Raw genomic sequence first — 22,291 nt, 5'->3', positions numbered from 1 at the left:
CTATCTTGAACTTATCTTTGATGTTCTTCTGCAATTCCTTTGGACCCACTTGCTGGTTTTCTTTCACCCACTTTTTTACTTCTTCTGCCACCCATCTTGACTTGGCTCTACTGATTGTATCCTTCCTAAGGGTTGATTCCTGACATGTGTGCTTAAAAGGATTCACTTTGACCTGAACATTAGTGCTATTCCGCATTTTAGCTGCAAGCAGCCTCCATGGACAACCCTCAGTCGGACAGTGCACTCTGTAACGTACTTGATCGCTCTTGTCAACTTTGAAAGTACGTTCTACCTTGATGCAGTATGTCACAAGTGCATTTCTACACTCATTCATGGATGCAAAAACTGTACCTTCTTCCATTTGAGGGTTCAAAGGGTCCCATTGAACAGTTGCAAGGTCTTCGTCCTCACCCATCGCGTCATCATCCACACGGACTGCATTGTGAGCCTCATCTTGGTTTTCAGCCCTAGGTGCCCGTCGTAAATTCTGAATAACATCAGAATATAACTTCTCTTCATCAACCCCAGAATTGTAGCCATCAGGCTCCACTTCAAGGGGGACCCTACTGCTGTTGCCCACACTTGTCGAGCCACCACGTCGCCGTGCACCAACTGAACTGTTCTGGCTAGAGATGCCATTACGACGACTTGATTCTCCCCGAGATGTTGCACCCGCCATCCTATGTCCAAATGCCTGCTCAAGCACATCAACTTGCAGCCTCACATGGAAATTATCTTTCTCTTTATGCCTAACAAACATGGTAGCTAGCTCTTCATCATTACTAACTATCACCCAATTCTTTCCCCCATCATAGTATTTGTAAACCACTTCATCAAGCAAACCCCAAGGATATTGGCTACAAATTACCTCCCCAAATTGTCTGAAACTCCAATTACTAGCCATTGGCAACCGATAATCAAAACCTCCTTGGTATTTCTTCTTATCCTTTGCATCGAACATGTACCAGTCCCTTCTAATGTGCACCATGAAAGCAAACCGCAACTCCATCCTAACCGGCGAAAAACAGAGACGCAATCAGCACACTAATTGGGCAAACCTACTCGAATCGAGTGTTCAAATGCACAACTAAGCTCAATCTAAACAAGAGGCGAGACTTACCCCTCGGAAACCCAGTCGTGGACGCGGCGGATCTCCGGCCCGATGCCTGCCTCGCCAAATACTCCGGGGTCGCCGCTGCTCTCCATTTCGCCCCAGGGTTCTTCCTCCTAGTTCAAATAGCTCCAGCAGCCCCCCACCTTTGAGCGCTCCGGCCGGGCGCGCGGAAGGAGGCCGCGCCGCGGGTCGAGCAGGTGGCGGGCGCCCCACCCGTGGCATCGCAGGAAGGTGGTGGGCGTCACAATGAGCCGTGGAGCGTAGGCGCAGGGAGGTAGCGGCGGAGCAGGGCGTGCAGCTGGTGGCGGGGCAGGTGCTGGCCGCGGCGCACGACAGCCGGCCGGGCAGATGGGTGTGAGTTAGAATGATTTGGGGATTTAGTTGCAGGGGCCTACATGTCAGCTCCGGACCCACGTCCACGCGGTCCCACGTGTAAGCTCCGGACCCACATCTACTAACGCCGGCGGACGGAATGGACTCAAATATGGCCGTTTGGCCTCGTCGTAGTTGCTGTGCACGGACTAGGGGCAAAACTGAGGACAATTTGCATCTGAGGGCAAAACTGAGCACATGGACACCACTGAGGGCAAAAGGATAATTAACCCAATTTTTAAATTCCATGCCAACATGAGGTACCAAACCGGACAATATACCTGGCAGTGGAAAAGTAATCATGAGCAAAGAACTTGTGCAAGTGCCATATTTCAGGATAAGAGAAAAGTAAACGTGATTCTTACTAAAAACTGCAGAGACCTCATGAAAATAAGCAAGAAGTAGGAATTCTGTTGGGACAGCTAAATCCATCTAGTGTACAGAATGAAATTAAAAAGTGGTGCTACTTTCGTACTGGAAACATGGTACTATGTGTTAGCCTCTTCTTCCATCTCAATAGAAAAAATACAACCGGCTGATTATTGGGAAATAGGTTGATCAAGTTGAAAGCACTATTCAAAATTCTGTCAGTTCTAGTGACCTATTCATGGGAGGGTGGTACGCACCAGATAGAGAAGAGAGCAGGTCGTCCTCACTCGGCTGCTTCTTCCATGAATAAAGGGCAGAGGTTGATCAACTTGAAAGCAATATGATGTTCCTGATTCCATCAATTCCATTGAGCCATTTCATGGGCAAGATAGCAGGAGAAAAGCAAACTTCAGAATTAGGTACAAGATTGCAGAAATCAAACTTCAGAATTGGGTACAAGATTGAAGAATAGAGCACTTCCTTCTCCGGCGATCGATTCCTTTACCAGGACGCGATTGAAAAACCGAGCAGGTTGTTCTCCAGCGATCCACTCCTCACAAGAACGCGCTCACCCGCCTACGCCACTACTCGGACCAGGCTGCTGCGTTGCCGGCGCGCGCGTCGCTTGCCGCCGATGGGATCTCCCGCGCCGACCTAAAGCCGGCCAACACCATGCCGATCTTCGAGGCGTCGGCGTAGTGACAGCGCAGGGGCCTCCACCTCCGTCTCCGCTGATCGCGTCCTTCGCGCTAACGCACGACCAGATCGAGGAGATCAAGGGCACGGCCGCGGCGCACGGCGCGCTATACATGTCGGCGTTTGTGGCGTCGTCGGCCGAGCTCCTGGGCACTGAGCAGGCGGGGGGAGGCATGGGGCGTTTGCGCGATGGGCGGCTGGTCGACGTCGAAGTCGCCGCTGAGGTCGGGCGTGGGGTTGGAGAGCACGTACGAATAGGATTTGGTGGGTCGTGAGGCGACAATTGCGGGGGACATTTTTTTTAGTCGATTGCGGGGGACTTTGTCGTCTGCGGGCAGAGTTTTCGTCCGCAGATTGAAATTGCTAAGCACACTTCTCGTAAGGGTTAGGATTATCTCGACGGTTAGATCTAAATGAATGAGTCTGATTGGGTGGCTCTAATTGCTTTGGGTTATTGTGTGTACATTAGACGGGGTGCCCACAGCGTTGAATATGTTTGCTTATTTAATAGTAGTAGAGATGCGCGATGGGCGGCTAGTCGACGTCGAAGTCGCCGCTGAGGTCGGGCGTGGGGTTGGAGAGCACGTAGGAATAGGATATGGTGGGTCGTGAGGCGACGATTGCGGGGGACTTTTTTTTTAGTCAATTGCGGGGGACTTTTCGTCTGCGGGCAGAGTTTTCGTCTGCAGATTGAAATTGCTAAGCGCACTTCTCGTGAGGGTTAGGATTATCTCGACGGTTAGATCTAAATGAATGAGTCTGATTGGGTGGCTCTAATTGCTTTGGGTTATTGTGTGTACATTAGACGGGGTGCCCACAACGTTGAATATGTTTGCTTATTTAATAGTAGTAGAGATGCGCGATGGGCGGCTGGTCGACGTCGAAGTCGCCGCTGAGGTCGGGCGTGGGGTTGGAGAGCACGTAGGAATAGGATATGGTGGGTCGTGAGGCAACGATTGCGGGGGACATTTTTTTAGTCGATTGCGGGGGTTTTTTTGTCTGCGGGCAGAGTTTTCGTCCGCAGATTGAAATTGCTAAGCGCACTTCTCGTGAGGGTTAGGATTATCTCGACGGTTAGATCTAAATGAATGAGTCTGATTGGGTGGCTCTAATTGCTTTGGGTTATTGTGTGTACATTAGACGGGGTGCCCACAACGTTGAATATGTTTGCTTATTTAATAGTAGTAGAGATGCGCGATGGGCGGCTGGTCGACGTCGAAGTCGCCGCTGAGGTCGGGCGTGGGGTTGGAGAGCACGTAGGAATAGGATATGGTGTGTCGTGAGGCGACGATTGCGGGGGACATTTTCTTTAGTCGATTGCGGGGGACTTTTCGTCTGCGGGCAGAGTTTTCATCCGCAGATTGAAATTGCTAAGCGCACTTCTCGTGAGGGTTAGGATTATCTCGATGGTTAGATCTAAATGAATGAGTCTGATTGGGTGGCTCTAATTGCTTTGGGTTATTGTGTGTACATTAGACGGGGTGCCCACAGCGTTGAATATGTTTGCTTATTTAATAGTAGTAGAGATGCGCGATGGGCGGCTGGTCGACGTCGAAGTCGCCGCTGAGGTCGGGCGTGGGGTTGGAGAGCACGTAGGAATAGGATATGGTGGGTCGTGAGGCAACGATTGCGGGGGACTTTTTTTTAGTCGATTGCGGGGGACTTTTCGTCTGCGGGCAGAGTTTTCGTCCGCAGATTGAAATTGCTAAGCGCACTTCTCGTGAGGGTTAGGATTATCTCAACGGTTAGATCTAAATGAATGAGTCTGATTGGGTGGCTCTAATTGCTTTGGGTTATTGTGTGTACATTAGACGGGGTGCCCACAGCGTTGAATATGTTTGCTTATTTAATAGTAGTAGAGATGCGCGATGGGCGGCTGGTCGACGTCGAAGTCGCCGCTGAGGTCGGGCGTGGGGTTGGAGAGCACGTAGGAATAGGATATGGTGTGTCGTGAGGCGACGATTGCGGGGGACATTTTCTTTAGTCGATTGCGGGGGACTTTTCGTCTGCGGGCAGAGTTTTCATCCGCAGATTGAAATTGCTAAGCGCACTTCTCGTGAGGGTTAGGATTATCTCGATGGTTAGATCTAAATGAATGAGTCTGATTGGGTGGCTCTAATTGCTTTGGGTTATTGTGTGTACATTAGACGGGGTGCCCACAGCGTTGAATATGTTTGCTTATTTAATAGTAGTAGAGATGCGCGATGGGCGGCTGGTCGACGTCGAAGTCGCCGCTGAGGTCGGGCGTGGGGTTGGAGAGCACGTAGGAATAGGATATGGTGGGTCGTGAGGCGACGATTGCGGGGTACTTTTTTTTAGTCGATTGCGGGGGACTTTTCGTCTGCGGGCAGAGTTTTCGTCCGCAGATTGAAATTGCTAAGCGCACTTCTCGTGAGGGTTAGGATTATCTCAACGGTTAGATCTAAATGAATGAGTCTGATTGGGTGGCTCTAATTGCTTTGGGTTATTGTGTGTACATTAGACGGGGTGCCCACAGCGTTGAATATGTTTGCTTATTTAATAGTAGTAGAGATGCGCGATGGGCGGCTGGTCGACGTCGAAGTCGCCGCTGAGGTCGGGCGTGGGGTTGGAGAGCACGTAGGAATAGGATATGGTGGGTCGTGAGGCGACGATTGCGGGGGACGTTTTTTTTAGTCGATTGCGGGGGACTTTTCGTCTGCGGGCAGAGTTTTCGTCCGCAGATTGAAATTGCTAAGCGCACTTCTCGTGAGGGTTAGGATTATCTCGACGGTTAGATCTAAATGAATGAGTCTAATTGGGTGGCTCTAATTGCTTTGGGTTATTGTGTGTACATTAGACGGGGTGCCCACAGCGTTGAATATGTTTGCTTATTTAATAGTAGTAGAGATGCGCGATGGGCGGCTGGTCGACGTCGAAGTCGCCGCTGAGGTCGGGCGTGGGGTTGGAGAGCACGTAGGAATAGGATATGGTGGGTCGTGAGGCGACGATTGCGGGGGACGTTTTTTAGTCGATTGCGGGGGACTTTTCGTCTGCGGGCAGAGTTTTCGTCCGCAGATTGAAATTGCTAAGCGCACTTCTCATGAGGGTTAGGATTATCTTGACGATTAGATCTAAATGAATGAGTCTGATTGGATGGCTCTAATTGCTTTGGGTTATTGTGTGTACATTAGACGGGGTGCCCACAGCGTTGAATATGTTTGCTTATTTAATAGTAGTAGAGATGATGGTAAAACTTTAGCTAGCTATGGGCCAGTCAATTCTTTAACAGGCTGAAGCCCATTCGAGTGCAACATAGCCTTCTTCTTTCTCCTATGCTTTTTCTGTTTTGTGTTCTTATGCGTTTTTGTTTTCGTTTTTTCTTTCCTTTATTTTTTTTATTTTTTTCTTGTGGTATTTTTGGGATGTTGGAAGAGTATAAATGTATACATACAAATAGTATATAATATGTGGCAAAATTTAATGGTTACATCATTGTTTTTGCGTATTACAAAAATATGCAATTTCGGTGCAAAGTTGTGTGTGAGTTTTTTTATTCCATTTCTTCTTAAAGGAAATACCAATGCCATTGTTTGACACGAGAAAAACATGTAAGGCCTCCGGGGAGAAGGGAAGAAGGGAGTGTGTTTCTCTCAAACGCCGGGGAAAGAAAACTGTGTATGCGGGCGTGCCAGTGTACCATAGTACACAAAGGAAAAGAGATACGGGAACATGTATTTCATTAATCTCATTGGAGAAATAAAATTACAATATCCCATAAAAAAAGGTGCGCTCCGTAGCCTACTAGCACGGCCAAGCTGGCTGTGGCGATTGTGTGATCTCCTGGTTCTCGGGGCCTCGGAAGACTCCCGATTAATTACTCCCTCGGGTTGCTCCGCGGGATACCTCCGATTGAGCTGTGTGGTCGTCTTCGTCGTCTTCGCTTCGCGTTCTCCATGCATGATGATGGTGATGTGTGTGTGGGCGGCGGCAGAGCCCGTGTCCTCGTCGGTACACGCGCCGCGTGTAGCGTAGCCTTTGCGGTGCCCACGCTCGCCCTTGCCGTCGTGCCTCGTCGGTCTTGACGGCGTTGGAGGAGTTGTTGTTGGGGTAGCATGGATCACGCTCGGCTCGGACTTCTCGACGACCAGTAGCTTCTCGAGGTGTACAAGGGTCTACACCCTGCGGGAGTAATTGTCGATGGAGACCGGCGTCGGTGTATAACCGTCGCGTTGCTCGCGCCAGCATGGCCTGAGTGGTCGACACCTCGTCCCGGTCAGACGCCGAGTCCACGGCAGTCGGTGTAGTCAAGGCATCGTCTCACGAGATCGTAGAGGAACGGTGTTGTTGTTGAAGTCGCGTCACCCATGCAGCCGCACCTTGACTTGCTCGGCTTCGGCTTCCGAATGAGTGTGGCGCCGGTAGCAGCGACACGGGGGTAGGAGGCTATCTGAATCATGGCATCGTGGTGTAGGACCTCAGCCTTCACTTCGCGTCCGGGCGCGGAGTGGACGTCGCCGTGCTCACATGTTCATCTTCAGAGCTCTACAGTAAGACGGGGTGGACAAGCAGGAGGTGGGGTGCTGCGCGTCTTCATCTTTGGCGACACCGAGCATGACGAAGTAGATGGTGTCGAACCGCTTCATTGGCGTCGTCTTCGGGTGATAGCTCATGTGTAGCTTCTTCCATGCATTTCTTTTTGTGAATCTAATGAACGCGTACGTTGCCATCCAGCCAACATCCACGTACATGCATGGCCCATGTACGTGCACATGAGGTATAGTGTGCATACTAATTCGCCTACACCATTAGCGATAGTTTAGAGGCACTTTGTGGCACAAGGTGGTCTCTCGGTGATGGGAAGCCGGCCGTCGAACCGGATGCTCTTGCTGTGACGAGGGAAAGGCGGACCCGGCGAGGCGTCGGCTCAGAGGTAGGGCATCGTTTGCTTCCGTTACAACATTGGCTGCACCGTTGCTCGATGTTGCTGGTAGGTGCCGACGAAGAACCGCGGGCGAGTGCTTCGGTGATGTTACGGGTTGCACGATGTCTTCAACGCGTCCACCTCAAGGAGCCGCCGGCAAGTGCTCCTTCTTCACGGAAGAACGCACGGCGTGATAGGCGTGCTTCTTCTTGGATGATGTTTCTCTTGTGCGATGAAGCAGTCACGGGCTCCGTAGAACGGTGATGGCGACTTCAGTGCCATCGAGCTCCACGCCATGGCGGCGGCTTGATAACATCGACAACGGGCGACGTCGTGGCATGCTCCACTTCGTCGTCTTCCGCTGCCTCATCATGATGAAGTAGATGTGAGGAGTGATGAGGCCCTCGGTGCCGTCGAGCTCCATGGAGTCACCGTGACGAAGGGGATGACATCTCGGCGACCTCCGTGTCGTCGGCTTCCATGGGGCCGGCTTGACGACATCGACGACAGGCTCTTCATGGCGTGCTCCATATCGTCGTCCTCCGCGGCACCCTCGTGATAAAGCGGTCGCGAGTGATGATAACGATCTCCGTGGCGTCAGCGTCCATAGCGCGGGCTTGGTGAAGATGAGCTCCGGAGACGCGTCGCCCTCGTCGAGCGGTGATGAGTGGGGGGCGGCCACCGTCGCGTCGACCTCTATGACACCGACCTCGGTAGGGTCAGCATCCATAGCGCGGGCTTGGTGAAGATGAGTTCCGGTGACGCGTCGTCCTCATCGCGTGGTGATGAGTGGAGTGGCCACCGTGGCGTCGACCTCCAGGGCATCGAGCTGGCGACCTCGACGGTGGGCGGCATCGTGGCGTGCTCCGTGTCGTCGTCTTGGCCGAACCGTCGTGACGAGGCGAACATCAGGTGGTGATAATGACCTCTTCGTCGTTCTTTGTGGCGCTGGCTTGGTGAAGACCATCTCCGGCAACGTCCACTTCACCTTCCGGTCCGGCGGCTCCATCTCCGACGGGGGTCCGGTCATGCGAACATTGCTTTCGGCAACGCTCCCGACCTGTGTGTGTGTGCATGGTGAGTTGCCTCTCCGGCCGTGCCTCCGTCCCCAGGTGCTGCTTCTGATGTTTTCTCTCTGACCCCTGCTAGACGAAAACATATAGTATATATGTAGATCAAAAGAAGTTAGTCAGCAGGGCATGTGTTGCTGCCCGTTCTTCATCTTGCCGGGTGCCAGCACGCTGTGGGTGCGTCTAATGTCAGATCGTTGGCAACGTGCTCCCGTTGCCGTTGTCGCCGCGAACGTGTTCTTCTTCTCTGTGGCCACAACGCCTCCAGCTCGGCGCCACTGCAAACGCCTCATGGCAGCGCACACGCAGTGCACGCCTTGCGAGTCGACGCCGTCGTCGTCGGCCCGTCACCGAACTCAGGATGTGGCCAGCGCCACCGCCGGCCTGGGGCGCGTCTCCTCTTGCCCGCGTCCACTACGTGCCGTCACCTCCTGGGGGTGCGTCGATGCGTACCTCTCCCCTGCTATTTCCCCTTGACGTTTCTCTTGATGCGATCTGGTGTATTAAGAACAGAAAGAAAAAAAAGAACGGGTCATTGAAGAGAAGAGCATCATACGTGCCCTTGCATGCATGTGTCATGCATCTCGATATGTCTCCACGCTTTCTGAAGAGCTAGCCTGACTTGACACGCAACGGCATCGTGTGTGTTGCCGTCGCGGTCGTCGGGCTGGGACAGGTGCCACTGTCCGCTGCAGCGGTGTCCTCTCGCCGGTCTTCTTGCATGCATACTTGCATCGTTGCGACGGAGCCGCCGGCCGTACTCGCCGCAGCCGTCATCTCCGTCCCGATCTTGCCGATGCTGCCGCCAGGGGCGCATCTCCTCCTCGTCCTCTCCCCTGTCGTGCGTGAGTCCCTCTCTTGCCCTTCCTGAACCCTGTTAAAACAACGTCAAAGAAAAGAAAGAGGGTGATGAGGGCGTCGTTGCCACTCCCGAGTCCCGACGCGCCGGCCAAGATTGGGCAGCTTCCGAGTCGTCCTCCCGGGCGCTAGCTGCAGCTTCTCGTCGTCTAATCGGCCTCGGCGCTGCCGCAGCAGCATCTTTTATGTACGTCTCCTCCCGCAAGATGCCAACTCCATCGACGCTGCCGCACGGGCGCGTCTCCTCCTAGTGTTTCTCGATGCCTCCGTGTATCTCCTCTCCTCGTGCGTCGCCCCCCGTGCGTTTTCTGCCGGTCGTGCTTTGTATCTGTATATATAGGAAGCAGGGTGGCTGGATGGATGGCGACGCGCAGCAAGGCCACGGCCGTTCGGCTGTTGCCGATTTTCTTGGACGGGATATGGACTGCAACTAATCCATCTACCTTCGCTGCTTATCCCTTCATTATTTTTCTTGGCGCATACTTCTGCAAAAACAAAACCCCACATACATACATACCAAATATCTTCTCCCGTGTATTGCTTACCCTTTTCCTTTTTTGGTTGTGTAAATATGCGGGTATTCGGAGATGTATAAATATGCGTCGGCCAGGGTGCCGGTATACGGGTACTCAAAGAGAGTTACGTATATATCTATAAGTTATCTCACGCGTGCATGGTATAGATGTGGATTTGGCCTTCCAAAGTGTAAGCCTGCATGTATGTAAGACTATACCTCCGAGTATCTAGTGCAAGTATACATTAGTTAGTAATGTGAGCAAAACTCAAAGTGCATGCATGCACGTACAGCCGAATCGAGGATTGCCTATTGCGTATATGTATGTGCATGTACACCCGATCATAGATGTGTATAACTTGCACTGAAAAAGAAACTAAAATTAAACTTAGATTTTCTGAAAGCAGGAAGTGCAAAAACACGTCAAACAGCCATTAATGAATTCACTTCTCAAAAATCATTATTTTTATATTGTTTTATTGTTTTAGTATATTTCATTTCATTCTACTTTAAGGGTATTACTGATGCCACTAATTCATTCATTCTTAAGTTTGAGATTTTTTTGGGGGGGGGGGGGGGGGATCCACTCTATAGGCTTATTTGTGCATATATTTAGAATGAATATTTGTTATGTATATTTTGTGCAAATTTATCAATGTTTGTTTTAGATACTTTTCCCCATTTCCTTTCTTCTTAAATGGTAATACCAATATCACTAATTCATTCTTCTTTAGAATATTTAATTATTTCTAGTTTATTGTTATTTTTGTTTTCTTTTTTCTTAAAGGGTGATACCAATGTTAGTATGTAACTGATTCATTACTTCTTAGCAACCTCTTTTTCGGAATACCACTATTATATTCTTATTCTTGCATATTACAAACAAAAACTTTTGTGTAAACTGTTTGCAAATTTTATCATTATTTTCTTCTATTGTTTTCTTTCTTTTTAAAGAGTAATGCAAATGCCACCACCAATTCATTCCTTCTTAAAAAAACGTGAGTTGTTATTTTTGTGTGTGTAAGAGCAACTCTAGCAGACCCCGCAAAACGCCCGGCCCGCAAAAATTCCGGCGAGTATGCGGGCTCGAGACAATTTCCCGGCCAGAATAGAGCCCGCATACTCGCCCGGCCGCAAAATTTTTTGCCGCAGCCCGCAAACCGCACGCCACGAGCACTATAAGTGTGCTTCCGCGACCCTTTTGCGGGTCCAAACCCTATCCCCCCGCCGCCGCGAGCCACCCGATTCCCCTTTCCCTTCTCCCAATTTCTCGCCGCCGGCGACCCTGCGCCCCGCCTCCAGCCGCCATGTGGGGGCAAATGTGGAGCTCCGGACGCGGCTCCGGCAGCAGATGCGGCCATGAGAGGGACCCGGAGCGTGAGCGGCGCATCCGGTGCAACGGCGCGAGGAAGCGTGGCCCCTGGAAGTGGACCAACCACGGGCTGTCGCCGTCAACGAGTTTCGAGCGCCGCGAGACGGAGGAGTACGACCGTCGGCGCGCGTCCTTCTCCTCCGCGAGGTCTTCCTACGCCGGATCCTCCTCCTCCTCCGCCGCGGGGTTCCTCCCCGTGAAGAGGGAGTGGTCGGACGAGGAGGAGGAGTCGGAGCCACCGGCGCCGTTCGTCCCGGTGAAGGAGGAGCCCGAGGAGCCCGCTCCGCTCGGCCGCCGCGGAGTCCTTGGGCCCGAGGACTTTGTCGCGGACTTCGCCGCTGTCGCCGCCGACATCGCCGAGCGGAGCGTGCGCGAGGAGGAGGAGCGCCGGCGCCACGCCGAGGAGCTCGAAGCCCTCGAGTGGCGGCAGGCGGTCGCCGACAACGTCGCCGCCAACGAGAAGGCTGACGAGTGGCGCCGCATCCGCGCGGAGCAGGCGAAGAAGTACGTCAATCTGTGCAGCTCCGGCGAGGAGGATTGAGCGTCCAGCTCCTCCACGGCGTCATCCAATTTGCCGCGACCTCGCCGCCGTCAGGTCCGACCCCCTAGTACTAGTTTAACGTAGTATGTAGTATAGCTGTGCTTGTAGTTTGTTGATCATGTGATGAACTATGTTTGTGCAGTTTCTCCCGCGAAAGTATTTTTCCAAAACATGCAGATTTATATACGGGTTCTCCTCGGCCGTGCATGTTTTTGACCCGCAAACGCGACCTTCGTCAACCCGCAAACGCGTTTTGCGGGTCGTATTTTTGCGGGGTCTGCTAGAGTTGCTCTAAGTATAAATGCAAATGTCAGCTATAGAAATAGAATAAGAGCCAGTTGCAGCACGTGCTACTAGCCACTATGTGAGAGTGAGAGGTGTGCCATGAATTAATGAATTACTATATCTTATATTTTATTATTATATTTGCTGGCTATAAGGTTGGCTATAGATGAAATGGCCATATCATATAGCCATCAGCTGGCTGTACTACTAACCATGCTCTTATGCATGTGATGAATCATGAAGTGTTAATGACTGGTGTTTAATAATGAACTAAATACTGCATATGCGATTAGCCGGTTGGCTGTTGTATGTGTGAACGGCCGAGTGTAATGGAATGGATAGTGAGCTATCGTGTGATGCAATCGGATAAATCTCCTAAAAAAGTGACTGATCTTAATATTAAATTCAGTCACCTGATCTCCGGCGCTACCCAATTTCTCAGAGAAATTACTAAATCTTGAATAGACTATTGAATTGTATGCAACCTCAAAATATTCTTCAGCCAAATTATCACATAATTTATTCCTTTTTATGAAACCTTAGATTTGTTGGTGTGCTTTTTTTAAGAGTGTTCAAAACTTAATCTGGTTCTTTTATTTTTTCCTCGAAAGATCCGGTGCGTTTTTTCTTGCGAAGAAAGATCTGGTTCGTTGATGTGTGACAAAGAAATAAAGATTCAAAAATAACAACAAAACTATCAACTATTCATCTTTGCTTTTGCTTACAAAGTTTTTTTACATGGTAATGCGTGTATCATTCATATGATAAAGATCAAAGTACATCTCTGAATTTGACACCTCTGAAACTAAAAAGAGAGCAAAACATCTCTGAATTTGACACCAACGTCCATCCCCTGCCTCCGGCACCACCACAGCAACCACTGAAGAATAGAATAACAAATCACCTCCTCACCCGAGCTCGACGCGCTGATAAGTAGCTTTGCGGACCTCCAAGGTGGCTCCCCAAAAGTTAAGCCATTGTCGTTGAACGAATCGGACCAGGGCAACACCCCGGACACGCCATCGAACTCCATATCTGACTCCCCACCACGACTAAGACGCCGAAGGAGGAAACCATACCTGCCATCCATCAACCACGAACCTAGCACACGTTTCGTCTTCGAGATGTTGTCGATGCATACCACAATCTGCATCTGCTCCTAGACTACCTCCCACGCTCCGCGCCGACGCCGCTGCAGACGCCGTCGCAACGGCGGAGCCTGAGGACAATGTCCACCACGAGGATGCCGCCGCCACACCATCCGTGCTTGAACAGACTGTATTCCAAATCAATCCCCAACGATAAGACCAATCGTCTCACCGGGTTAGGATCTGAAGAAATTTTATTCAGTGTCGCCATCGCCGCCGCCGAAGCCAAGACGATGAACAACCTAAAAAATTAAACTACTTTGGCATAAAACTATTCACACACGTGAATCCGGCAACCCCACTCACCACCAACGACTGAGGTTGTCGATGGAGGGGAGCCGCCGGAGAACGCCGGCGAAAAATTAAATCGCTTTTCCTGTCTTCGGGAGGAAGATACTTACAAAGTTCCTTTGCTTATCCCCACTAAACTGTTAATTAGTAGCACGGAGTACCTACACATATGTATATACTGTACAATACGATCCCATCCTGCAGCTGTATATATACGCGCGCCTTTGCGATCCTCAACGTGGGACGTGGCAGCAGAACTAGTAGCTAGGCTTGTGCTAGCACGTAGTTGGTCCGAAGCCGACGTAACCAGTGGCGGAGTCGACGGTGATCTGGATCCCCTGCTGCTGTATGTTGCCGAGGATGGACAGCCCCGACGCCGACGCCGCGAACGCCAGGCAGTACACGCCGCCGCCCATCTCCACCAGCAGGTTCCTCGCCGGCAGCGTCAACGCCGCGCCGTCCCGCCCGAAGTAGAGGGCCACCGTCGGCACGCGCACGCTCGCGTATCCGCTCAGGTCGTAACACGTGTCCAGCAGCGACACGCCCGGCGCGCGCGGGAGGCCGCCGCCAACGGCGTCCGCGAACGCGTCGCGCAGCGCGGCGTAGGCGTCCGGCGGGAGCCGCGTCACGGCCGTGCCGGTGTCCAACACCACGCCGCCGCCGCCGTCCTCGGTGAGGTCGAAGAGCCCGTCCTGTAGCGGGAGCCTCTCGCCGCCGACGCCGAGCCCCGTCAGGCCCACGTAGTAGAAGCTCGGCTCCTGCGCGTTGCGCAGCAGAGGCACCCACACGGCGCCCACCGGCATGGCGTCGTCCCGGCCGAACACGAGCGACCCGGCGCCGGCGTCGGCGCCGCGGCTGGCGAGGCAGTAGCTGAACGCGCCGCCGGCAGCGCCGCCCAGCTGCCCGACGAGCGACATGGGGCCCCAGCCGAGGCCGAGCAGGCCGGCCGCCCCGACGAAGAGGCCGCGGTTGCGGTGGCCGCAGCCGATTGCGACGCCCTGCACCGGCGTGCTGTCCCCGAACGTGAGCGTCTCCATCGCGAGCACGCCCTGGGTGTACGACCCGTCCCCGTACGACACCTGGTACCGGCACGCTCCGGAGTCGGCGCAGTCGGAGGATCCTCCGGGTAGCGTCCTGCAGACGCCGGAGCCGCACGGCACGGCGGCAAAAGACGCCGACCCTGCCGGATCGAAGAGTGGGTCGGCCTGCTGGTAGCACTCGGCGCAGGGGCGGCACTGTACCCAGATGACGTCGCTCCCGGAGTCCACGACGAGGTACTGCTCCGTGGGCGGCGACCCCACGCCGACGCGCACGAAGTACTCGCCGCTGCCCTCGGAGATGCCCGACACCACCTCCGACCCCACCTCCGTGGTCATCGTCGTCGGCGAGAGGCGGCGCTGGAGGTACTGTGCCCGCGCGCCGTCCCTTGCCGCGAGACCAAGCATGGCGTGCCGCGTGGACGGGTACGTCCTGCCGGAAACGGCGTCGCGGTGCAGCAGTGCAAGCGAGGGGCGGCCATCGCGGCGCGACAACGAGGAGGGGGACGGTGACGTGGGCGCAGCCATGGTGAAGTTGCGAGGGTCGATGTAGTGGAACCGCAGTGACGACGGTGACGAAGCCGAAGCGCCGGACATGATCACGGCGGAGACGAAGAGGAGGGCGACGGGCAGAAGAAGCGTGGTGGTGATTGCGGCGGCGTGCATGACCATGGTGCGCGCGTGCACACACAAGTGTTTGTGGAAACGACGAAGCTTTATTTCGAGCAGGAGCTAGGTAGCAGAGGCCCGGGCGATTTATGAGTTCCGCGGTGTGTGGGTGGCAAGTGTGGTGTGTGTTTGCCACGTATGATAACGCATTGTTGACAATAAAGTCCATTTGATCGATCGTAACGTCGAACGCAAGTTAGTGAACTACAGTCAGTTTTTGACCTGTTTTAATGCTATTTGGTTTGGGGTTTCTGGAGTGGCATGCTGTCCTCTTTGGCTCAATTGAAAGACTTTTTGCCTTGCCTGTCGATTTGATCGTGCCTTTTGTCTACCTTTCATCTTTAGCGACCGCCTATACATCAGGCGACTGATTTTTTTTCAAACTTTTATACGATTTTTTTCCAACCAGTCACCACCCTTTTTCATTAATCTCTTAACAGAAATATATTGTCTGTTTAATTAACTAGCTTTCAACCAATTGTCAAGAAAAGACTAGCTTTCAGCCAATTTTACACGGACAATTATATGGAAATCCAACAACCGCCCTTCTTGGTCCTTGAGTGTTCCAATGCTCTTCTTCCTCTTCTCTCTGTCCTTTGCACTATTTTTCAGAAAAAAATTCAATGTATTCATCATCTGTCATAGCAGTACAGAGAACACCATCAGAAGTATAAAAAAATTATAATCAGGTTCGTGGACCGCATGGTGACGACTACAAGTCAAATCCTGTCCTCCACTATCGCAAAGTCTTGGTGAGCCCTCACCAACGACGCCGCAACGTGCCTGTCTCGAGGTCAGTCGGGTGTTGTGAAATCTATCTATTTGTAATATAATCCCTACTGATAAATTTTCAGTTTTGCATGCAAAAGTACAGCAGATGCACTACGATGAGAACTGAATAGAATATATATTCCCGATGCAAATAGGTTGTGTTACCCCTACAAGGAACATTCAAATTCTATACATCACACCCCGCAAAAAAAAAAAACTATACATCACACCAGATAGTCCGCCATGCAAGGTGTTTGCATAGAGAGCATAACCACAAAATGATTACGAGAAGAAAGTTAACCATCATTGCCATCTTTCCCCACTAATTATTTCGACATCTCAGGCTGGTCGTAATGCGAGTATCATAGCTAGTATCATGCATGCCAAGTAGGCAATTTTGATGATGTGGCATATAATTAAATGAAAAAAGAAAGGGTTGAGTATCATACAATGATACCGTATCATAATAAATGCAATGCTACTATGTGTCATGCATGGCAATAAATAAAGTCATCTATGATACTAGTACATGATACTATGCATTAGGGAGGTAGTATCACACACTGGTATCATATGCATGATGCTAACTTATGATACTACCCATTACAAGCAACCTCAAAGTGAAAGGAAAGGAAAAGTCATGTAGTTCGATCCTTTCATACAGCTATGCCATCTAATTAGTATGATGTGCCTATGAGTGGGATGAGTTAGAAAGTTGAGTTCCTTTTTTTTGGCCGTGGAGAGCAACCATCTGATCATGCAGATATTTCTATGCAAAAAACACATCATTTTCAAACATGACATCTGAGTCAATCGTACTATTACCACTTTAAAATTCTCGAGTTCATTTTGCCGTCACATAAAGGAGATAAGGAAGTTCACGATGGTGTGCTCACGAGTACCGGCCACTAGAGAATGATTGAAGTGAGGGGTAGCTAGAGTTAGTTCAGGTGTTGAACCCAACCTACGTTGGCAGTCTCCATTCTTGATCATTAATTAGGGTATGATTAGTGGATCTTGTCACTAGCTAGTTCTAGCCCAAGATTATTTACAAGTATTTTAATTACATGGATGCGTGCTTACTAGCTAACCTAAAAGCCGACTACTGAAAAGTGGCTTGATTTGTTGACATCTACCGTAAGAAACCAAATTAGTTGTCTCTGCACTATGTCACCATAGGTCACTTGCATGAATGGATGGATGCAATTAGTTGGAGTATGCTCAATATCACTTAATAAGCTTCGTTCTAGAAGATTGTATGACAATATAGCCACAACCACCAGGAAAACATTGATATGAACCCACTATCTAGCTCCCTTTGAAGTTTGGAAGCTGGCATTCTTGTTTTTAATGTATATGATCGGATGATGTGTATCGACCTGCAATTTTTTTTCATGCAAAGTGTGTGCATGCTTTGCATGTTGACATGGTCTTTCAAATTTTAAATGTTTATATATTTTATCCTTAATTTTTGTTAAAACATATTCAGAAAACATAGCAGAATTTTTGTTATATTATGTAAACATTTTTGAAGATAAATCTTTACGTATGATTTCTGTGCATCTGACTGAAATATTTAGAAACTGTTCGTGGTTACAAGTGAAGAAACTGGGCAAATCAACGTTTTAGAAACTAATGGTGGTTACAAGTGTCCAAAATGCTTGTTTTTTACTGTAGATTTTTTTCTTTGATTACCTAGTTATGTTTGGTCCACATCCATCCCTTGCCATATCAACGATAATTACAGCAAATGCTACCTAGGTTTATAAAAATTGGTCCACATGTATGGTATAAAATGAAGAATTAATTTAGGAGTGTTTGAACAACCAGCTCGAGCGAGCAAGTTTGCATTAAACCATGAGTGCTTAAGTTTGCACAATTGCAGCGGTCAGTTCGTGTGCTCTGATAAAAGAGTGAGAAATGCAACATGCCAAGTCTTATGGTGCACATACGTATCAAGCTTTCAAGGATCATTCAGTAAAGCAGGATGGTGTGCTCACCGGTACCGGGCACTAGACAATAATTGAGTGGTAGCTAGAGTTGGTTCAAGTGTTGATCGGAAAGTTTTTTTGGGTAAAGAGAAGATCTTGAACGCAAAGTTGGCAGGCCATTCCTGGGAGATAAATTAGCATATGATTTGTTGATCTTGTCACCTAATGGTATAATGCTTTATCCATACTTAAATCACTTGCGTGGACGCTTACTAAAATCCGACTACTGAAAAGTAACTCGATTTGTTAACCTGTATCATGTTAACAAATTACTCCAGTTGTCTGTGCACTACGTCACCTCAGCCCTGAGGTGTCTTTCATTGCACGCATGCATAGACGCAGTTAGCTGGTGCATAGTTCCACTTAATTAACAAACTTCGTTCTGGTAGAGTAGCTAGCCAGGATGGGCATTAAATCGCTGTTTTGACGTTTATATATTTAGGGTTTAGGGTTTAGGCTTGCTCACTTTAGAGGACTATCTAGTTATGCAGAAATCATAAAATATTAAGCTTTGAATCGCCACGCTGTGAATATTGTATATTTTTTCTCCAAATTTGGTACTTTGATTTTAGTCATCACTTTTTACTACAGTGTGCCATAAAATTTAAGAGAATTGTTATATGATAAGCGTATATTTGAAGAAAATTCTATGTATTAGACTTCCATATATTCAATCAAAACATGTGATTAAAGTTTCAAATTTGACCAAAACCGAGTTGCACGGTGGTATAAAAGGTCTGAATGGTGGAGGAGCTCGCTTGGCTCCTCTCGACACACGACGAGTGAGCCTTTGTCGAGGCAGCACATGGCCAGTTGCTTGGCTGCCCTCGGTTTTTTCGTCGACCAGATATATGCTCTCGATCTGGGAGGTAGAAGCTCATCTATCTGGCCGAGGCAACTGACGCAGTCCCTAACGTTGTGGGCCGAAATAACTTGGAAGATCCTTTTGATTTTCTATGGTGCGTTGCAGTTGTGTTTTTAGAGAATGTTGCAACTGTGTTCTTTTAACACAATACAATCAGTGACGCTCACATACATGGACATACACTCACTCCTATGAACACACGGACTCACACTCTATCCTTACTAGTTGACTGCAACGAGTGAAGGCAAACGATGATTGCAACCGTCAAATGATGACGGTTAGTTTTGTCCTCTCAAAACCAAGCTAAAATTTGCACTTCATTCCTTCTGACCTTCTAGTTTGCTTGTTTAACCAACATCCAGGCTATGTTGGCGTCTTGGACTAACCGCACGGATCCACCACAGATGGGATCCCCACCACCACCTGCTGGAGAACCCCCACACGTGCCCATGTTCGATGAATGGTTGGCACTAGGCAGTGACACTCCGGTTAGTACATTTGTCCTTACAATCTCTTCATTCAACACTATCATATCATATTTACCATTACAATCTCTTCTCAAACATGTAGGGGACCGGCGGCTCGACTCCAGTCACTCCGATCTGGCAAGGAGGTGGCGGTCTTGGTGGTGATTGTCTTGGCGGTGCTGGTTTTGGCGGTGGTGTCTTGGCGGTGGCGGTCTTGGCGGTGCTGGTTTTGGCGGTGGTGTCTTGGCGGTGGCGGTCTTGGCGGTGCTGGTTTTGGCGGTGGTGGTCATGCCTGATGTTGATGATGATACTCGCGCCTGTGGCCGTCGTGCCATACTTATCATGTTCCTACTTCTTAGTTTCTTTAGATGACGATGATGATGTTCCATGTCTTGCAATACTTATGTTCATAAAGTTTTGACGATGATGATGTTGATGATCTTTAGATGATGAACTTGAGTATATTTAGATGATTATGATGATCTTGAGTATCTTTAGATAATGAACTTGATGATGATCTTGAGTATCTGATGGTCTGTCATATTTCTGTGTATATATGCATACTGTCATATTTTGTGTCTTTGAATGCTGTCAAATGGAATGAAAAGAGAGAAAACAGAGCAAATAAAAAAACAGAACAGATCTATGCCGACGGCCAAGCCGTCGGCATAGTAATGGCCAGGAGAAACCGGGTGCTGCCACGTGGCACTGATATGCCGATGGCCTGGCCGCCGGCATACCTTTCTCCCAGGAGTGACCAGAAGCTGCCGCGTGGCACTGGTATGCCGACGGCCAAGCCATCGGCATACCAATGCCAGCAACAGCCCAGCATGTTTGACGGCGCCGTCCGTTGCCGTCTGGTGAAAATCTGCGCTGACGGTTTTTCTATGCCGACGACCGTACGGACGCCGTCGACATATACATATATGCCGATGGCATTTCTATGCCGACGGTCTGACACAACTACGTTGACGTTATCCACGCCGACGGGGATATGCCGACGGTGGTCGTCGCCATAGACCTAGGCCGACGACAATGGGCCTAAGCCGACGGCCGAAGGCCGTCGGCATAGTCTGTTAGTCCGGTAGTGATACAAATAGCACTTGCTAAAAAACACTGTCTGGTACCCGATTGTCTATTACAATCTGCCATCGGCATAACTACCATGTGAATTTATTTTGTACAAAATGCTCACCCAGCTTTATTGAAAGCTTCCACGAGAACATTAACTAGATGGCACCATAATTTTAGGCTATCTAACTTATCACTTGTAGTAGTAGCAGCATATGTATCAGTAGACACTAGCGCTTGTGATGCTAGTAGCAACTAATTAATGTCTCAAGTTGATGCTATTACTGTCTAGGAACGAATATGAACTCCAACCACTAAGAAGTGTCCAGATTCAAATACTTGTTAAAAACTGGTAGCTCAGGTACCTGTTGTACTAACACGGACTAGTCTGGAGAATTTGTTGCAGGAAGTAAGTAAGTCTCTGGAAAGGAAGTTGAGAAGAAAGGAAGTTGAGAAGAAAGGAAGTTGAGAAGAAAGGAAGTTGAGAAGTTAGATAACTGCGCAGCTGCTCTTCTTATGGGTTGCAGCAGTGGGACACTTCATTGCAAAGGAGGTTATGCTCCACAAGGGGCACCTTTGTCTTATTTATCTGCTGGTTCTCCTTGCGTCATTGCAAATCTCTGGGACGTCTCGGATAAAGATATTGATCGATTTAGTAAAGCATTACTCAATTCATGGTTGAAAGAAGATTTTAAGAACTGCTCTAAATGTGGCCGCCCACTAACACAAGGATTTGAGTCCATGACCATTGCTGCTGCAAAGGATAATGGCACGCCAAGACGAAAAGGTACACAACAAGGTCAGAAGCACCAACAGACAGCAGAGAGAAATGTCAGTAGTAAAAATCGCTGTAATTGCGGGCACAGGCGAATAGCTTGGCTTATGATCGGTGCATCTCCTGTTTGTTATGGTGTGCCTACTATCATCAGGAAGAAATAATGGTCTGCACTTAGCTTTAATGGGAGATCATTGGTGACTGCTGCTGTTCGTTCTAGGCCTTGAGCCGATTCCAGCCTTACACTGATGGAAGTGCCATAATGAGCATGGCATTGCACAAGCTCAAATGTGCTCATGACAAGTTTATGCTGCTGTTTTTACTTAGCAGCAAATGCAGAACTGACAAGATGATGCTGACTGGCACATGCCCTGTGATTCCGTCCGTTCTGATGTGATTCAGTGCTGTGCCACACCAAAGGTACGTACATACGAGTAAAAATTGTTATTGTTATGCATGTGCTTCAAAATGTAATTCTGAGCACAGATGTTGCGGGAAATTAGAGCCAACGAGCCTTTCAAAGGACAATCGATCGGTAATTGTTTGTTTGTACTTCCTCTGTACATCCGCTTGAGCGAAACTCAAACTAATTTCGAACGAGGGGGGGAGTACTGTTTTGTACACACTACAGTACAGTTCTGATTCTTTTTTCGTTATAAAATATAACCTGTTTCTATTGTACGAGGGTTTGGGCCATCTGTGAAGTCTAGTGTACACACTGATTACGCTGTATCAATGAGACAAACTTTTTCCAAACCACGCTTTCCCAAGGTTAGTTGGGGCAAAGTTAGTTATGAACGAAACATGCATGCCCTTAAGAGCCAACAACTGGACAAAATGTTGAAATAGCCGAACTAGACAAGACCCAACACAACAGCTGATTGATTAATTGCCCAGAAATAACAAGACATTTTCGTTTCTTTTTCGACAAAGAATGTGAAACCAGGGATTTTCCTTCCTTTCCTTTTTCATATATTCCAGTGTGTATACACTCGTCTTGCAAGGCAATGATCCTCGTATATTTAGAAATGCACATGGAAATTTAAAAGATCATGCTGTGAAACCAGGAAGGTGAATATATCCAAAACATAAACAGATTAAATCAACCTTTATAACTTGAGGGGCTAGTTTCA

The 22,291-nt window shown here is 49.3% G+C and overlaps 1 protein-coding gene across 1 annotated transcript; it reads right to left on the bottom strand.

The window, feature by feature from the left end:
• Window positions 1-13,350: 13,350 nt before the first annotated feature.
• LOC123042738 (protein ASPARTIC PROTEASE IN GUARD CELL 2) lies at window positions 13,351-15,262 on the bottom strand. Its single transcript, XM_044465126.1, has one exon. It carries the CDS (start codon window positions 15,219-15,221, stop codon window positions 13,788-13,790), a length of 1,434 nt encoding a protein of 477 aa, XP_044321061.1. The 5' UTR covers window positions 15,222-15,262; the 3' UTR covers window positions 13,351-13,787.
• Between the last annotated feature and the right edge of the window lie 7,029 nt (window positions 15,263-22,291).

This window comes from Triticum aestivum, chromosome 2B (assembly GCF_018294505.1).
Source record: "Triticum aestivum cultivar Chinese Spring chromosome 2B, IWGSC CS RefSeq v2.1, whole genome shotgun sequence".
NCBI lineage: Eukaryota > Viridiplantae > Streptophyta > Magnoliopsida > Poales > Poaceae > Triticum > Triticum aestivum.
This window is presented reverse-complemented; position numbering and strand designations above follow the sequence as displayed.

Coding starts and splice junctions, on each gene's coding strand:
- LOC123042738 (XM_044465126.1), bottom strand. CDS start 15,221: ATGGTCATGCACGCCGCCGCAATCACCACCACGCTTCTTCTGCCCGTC.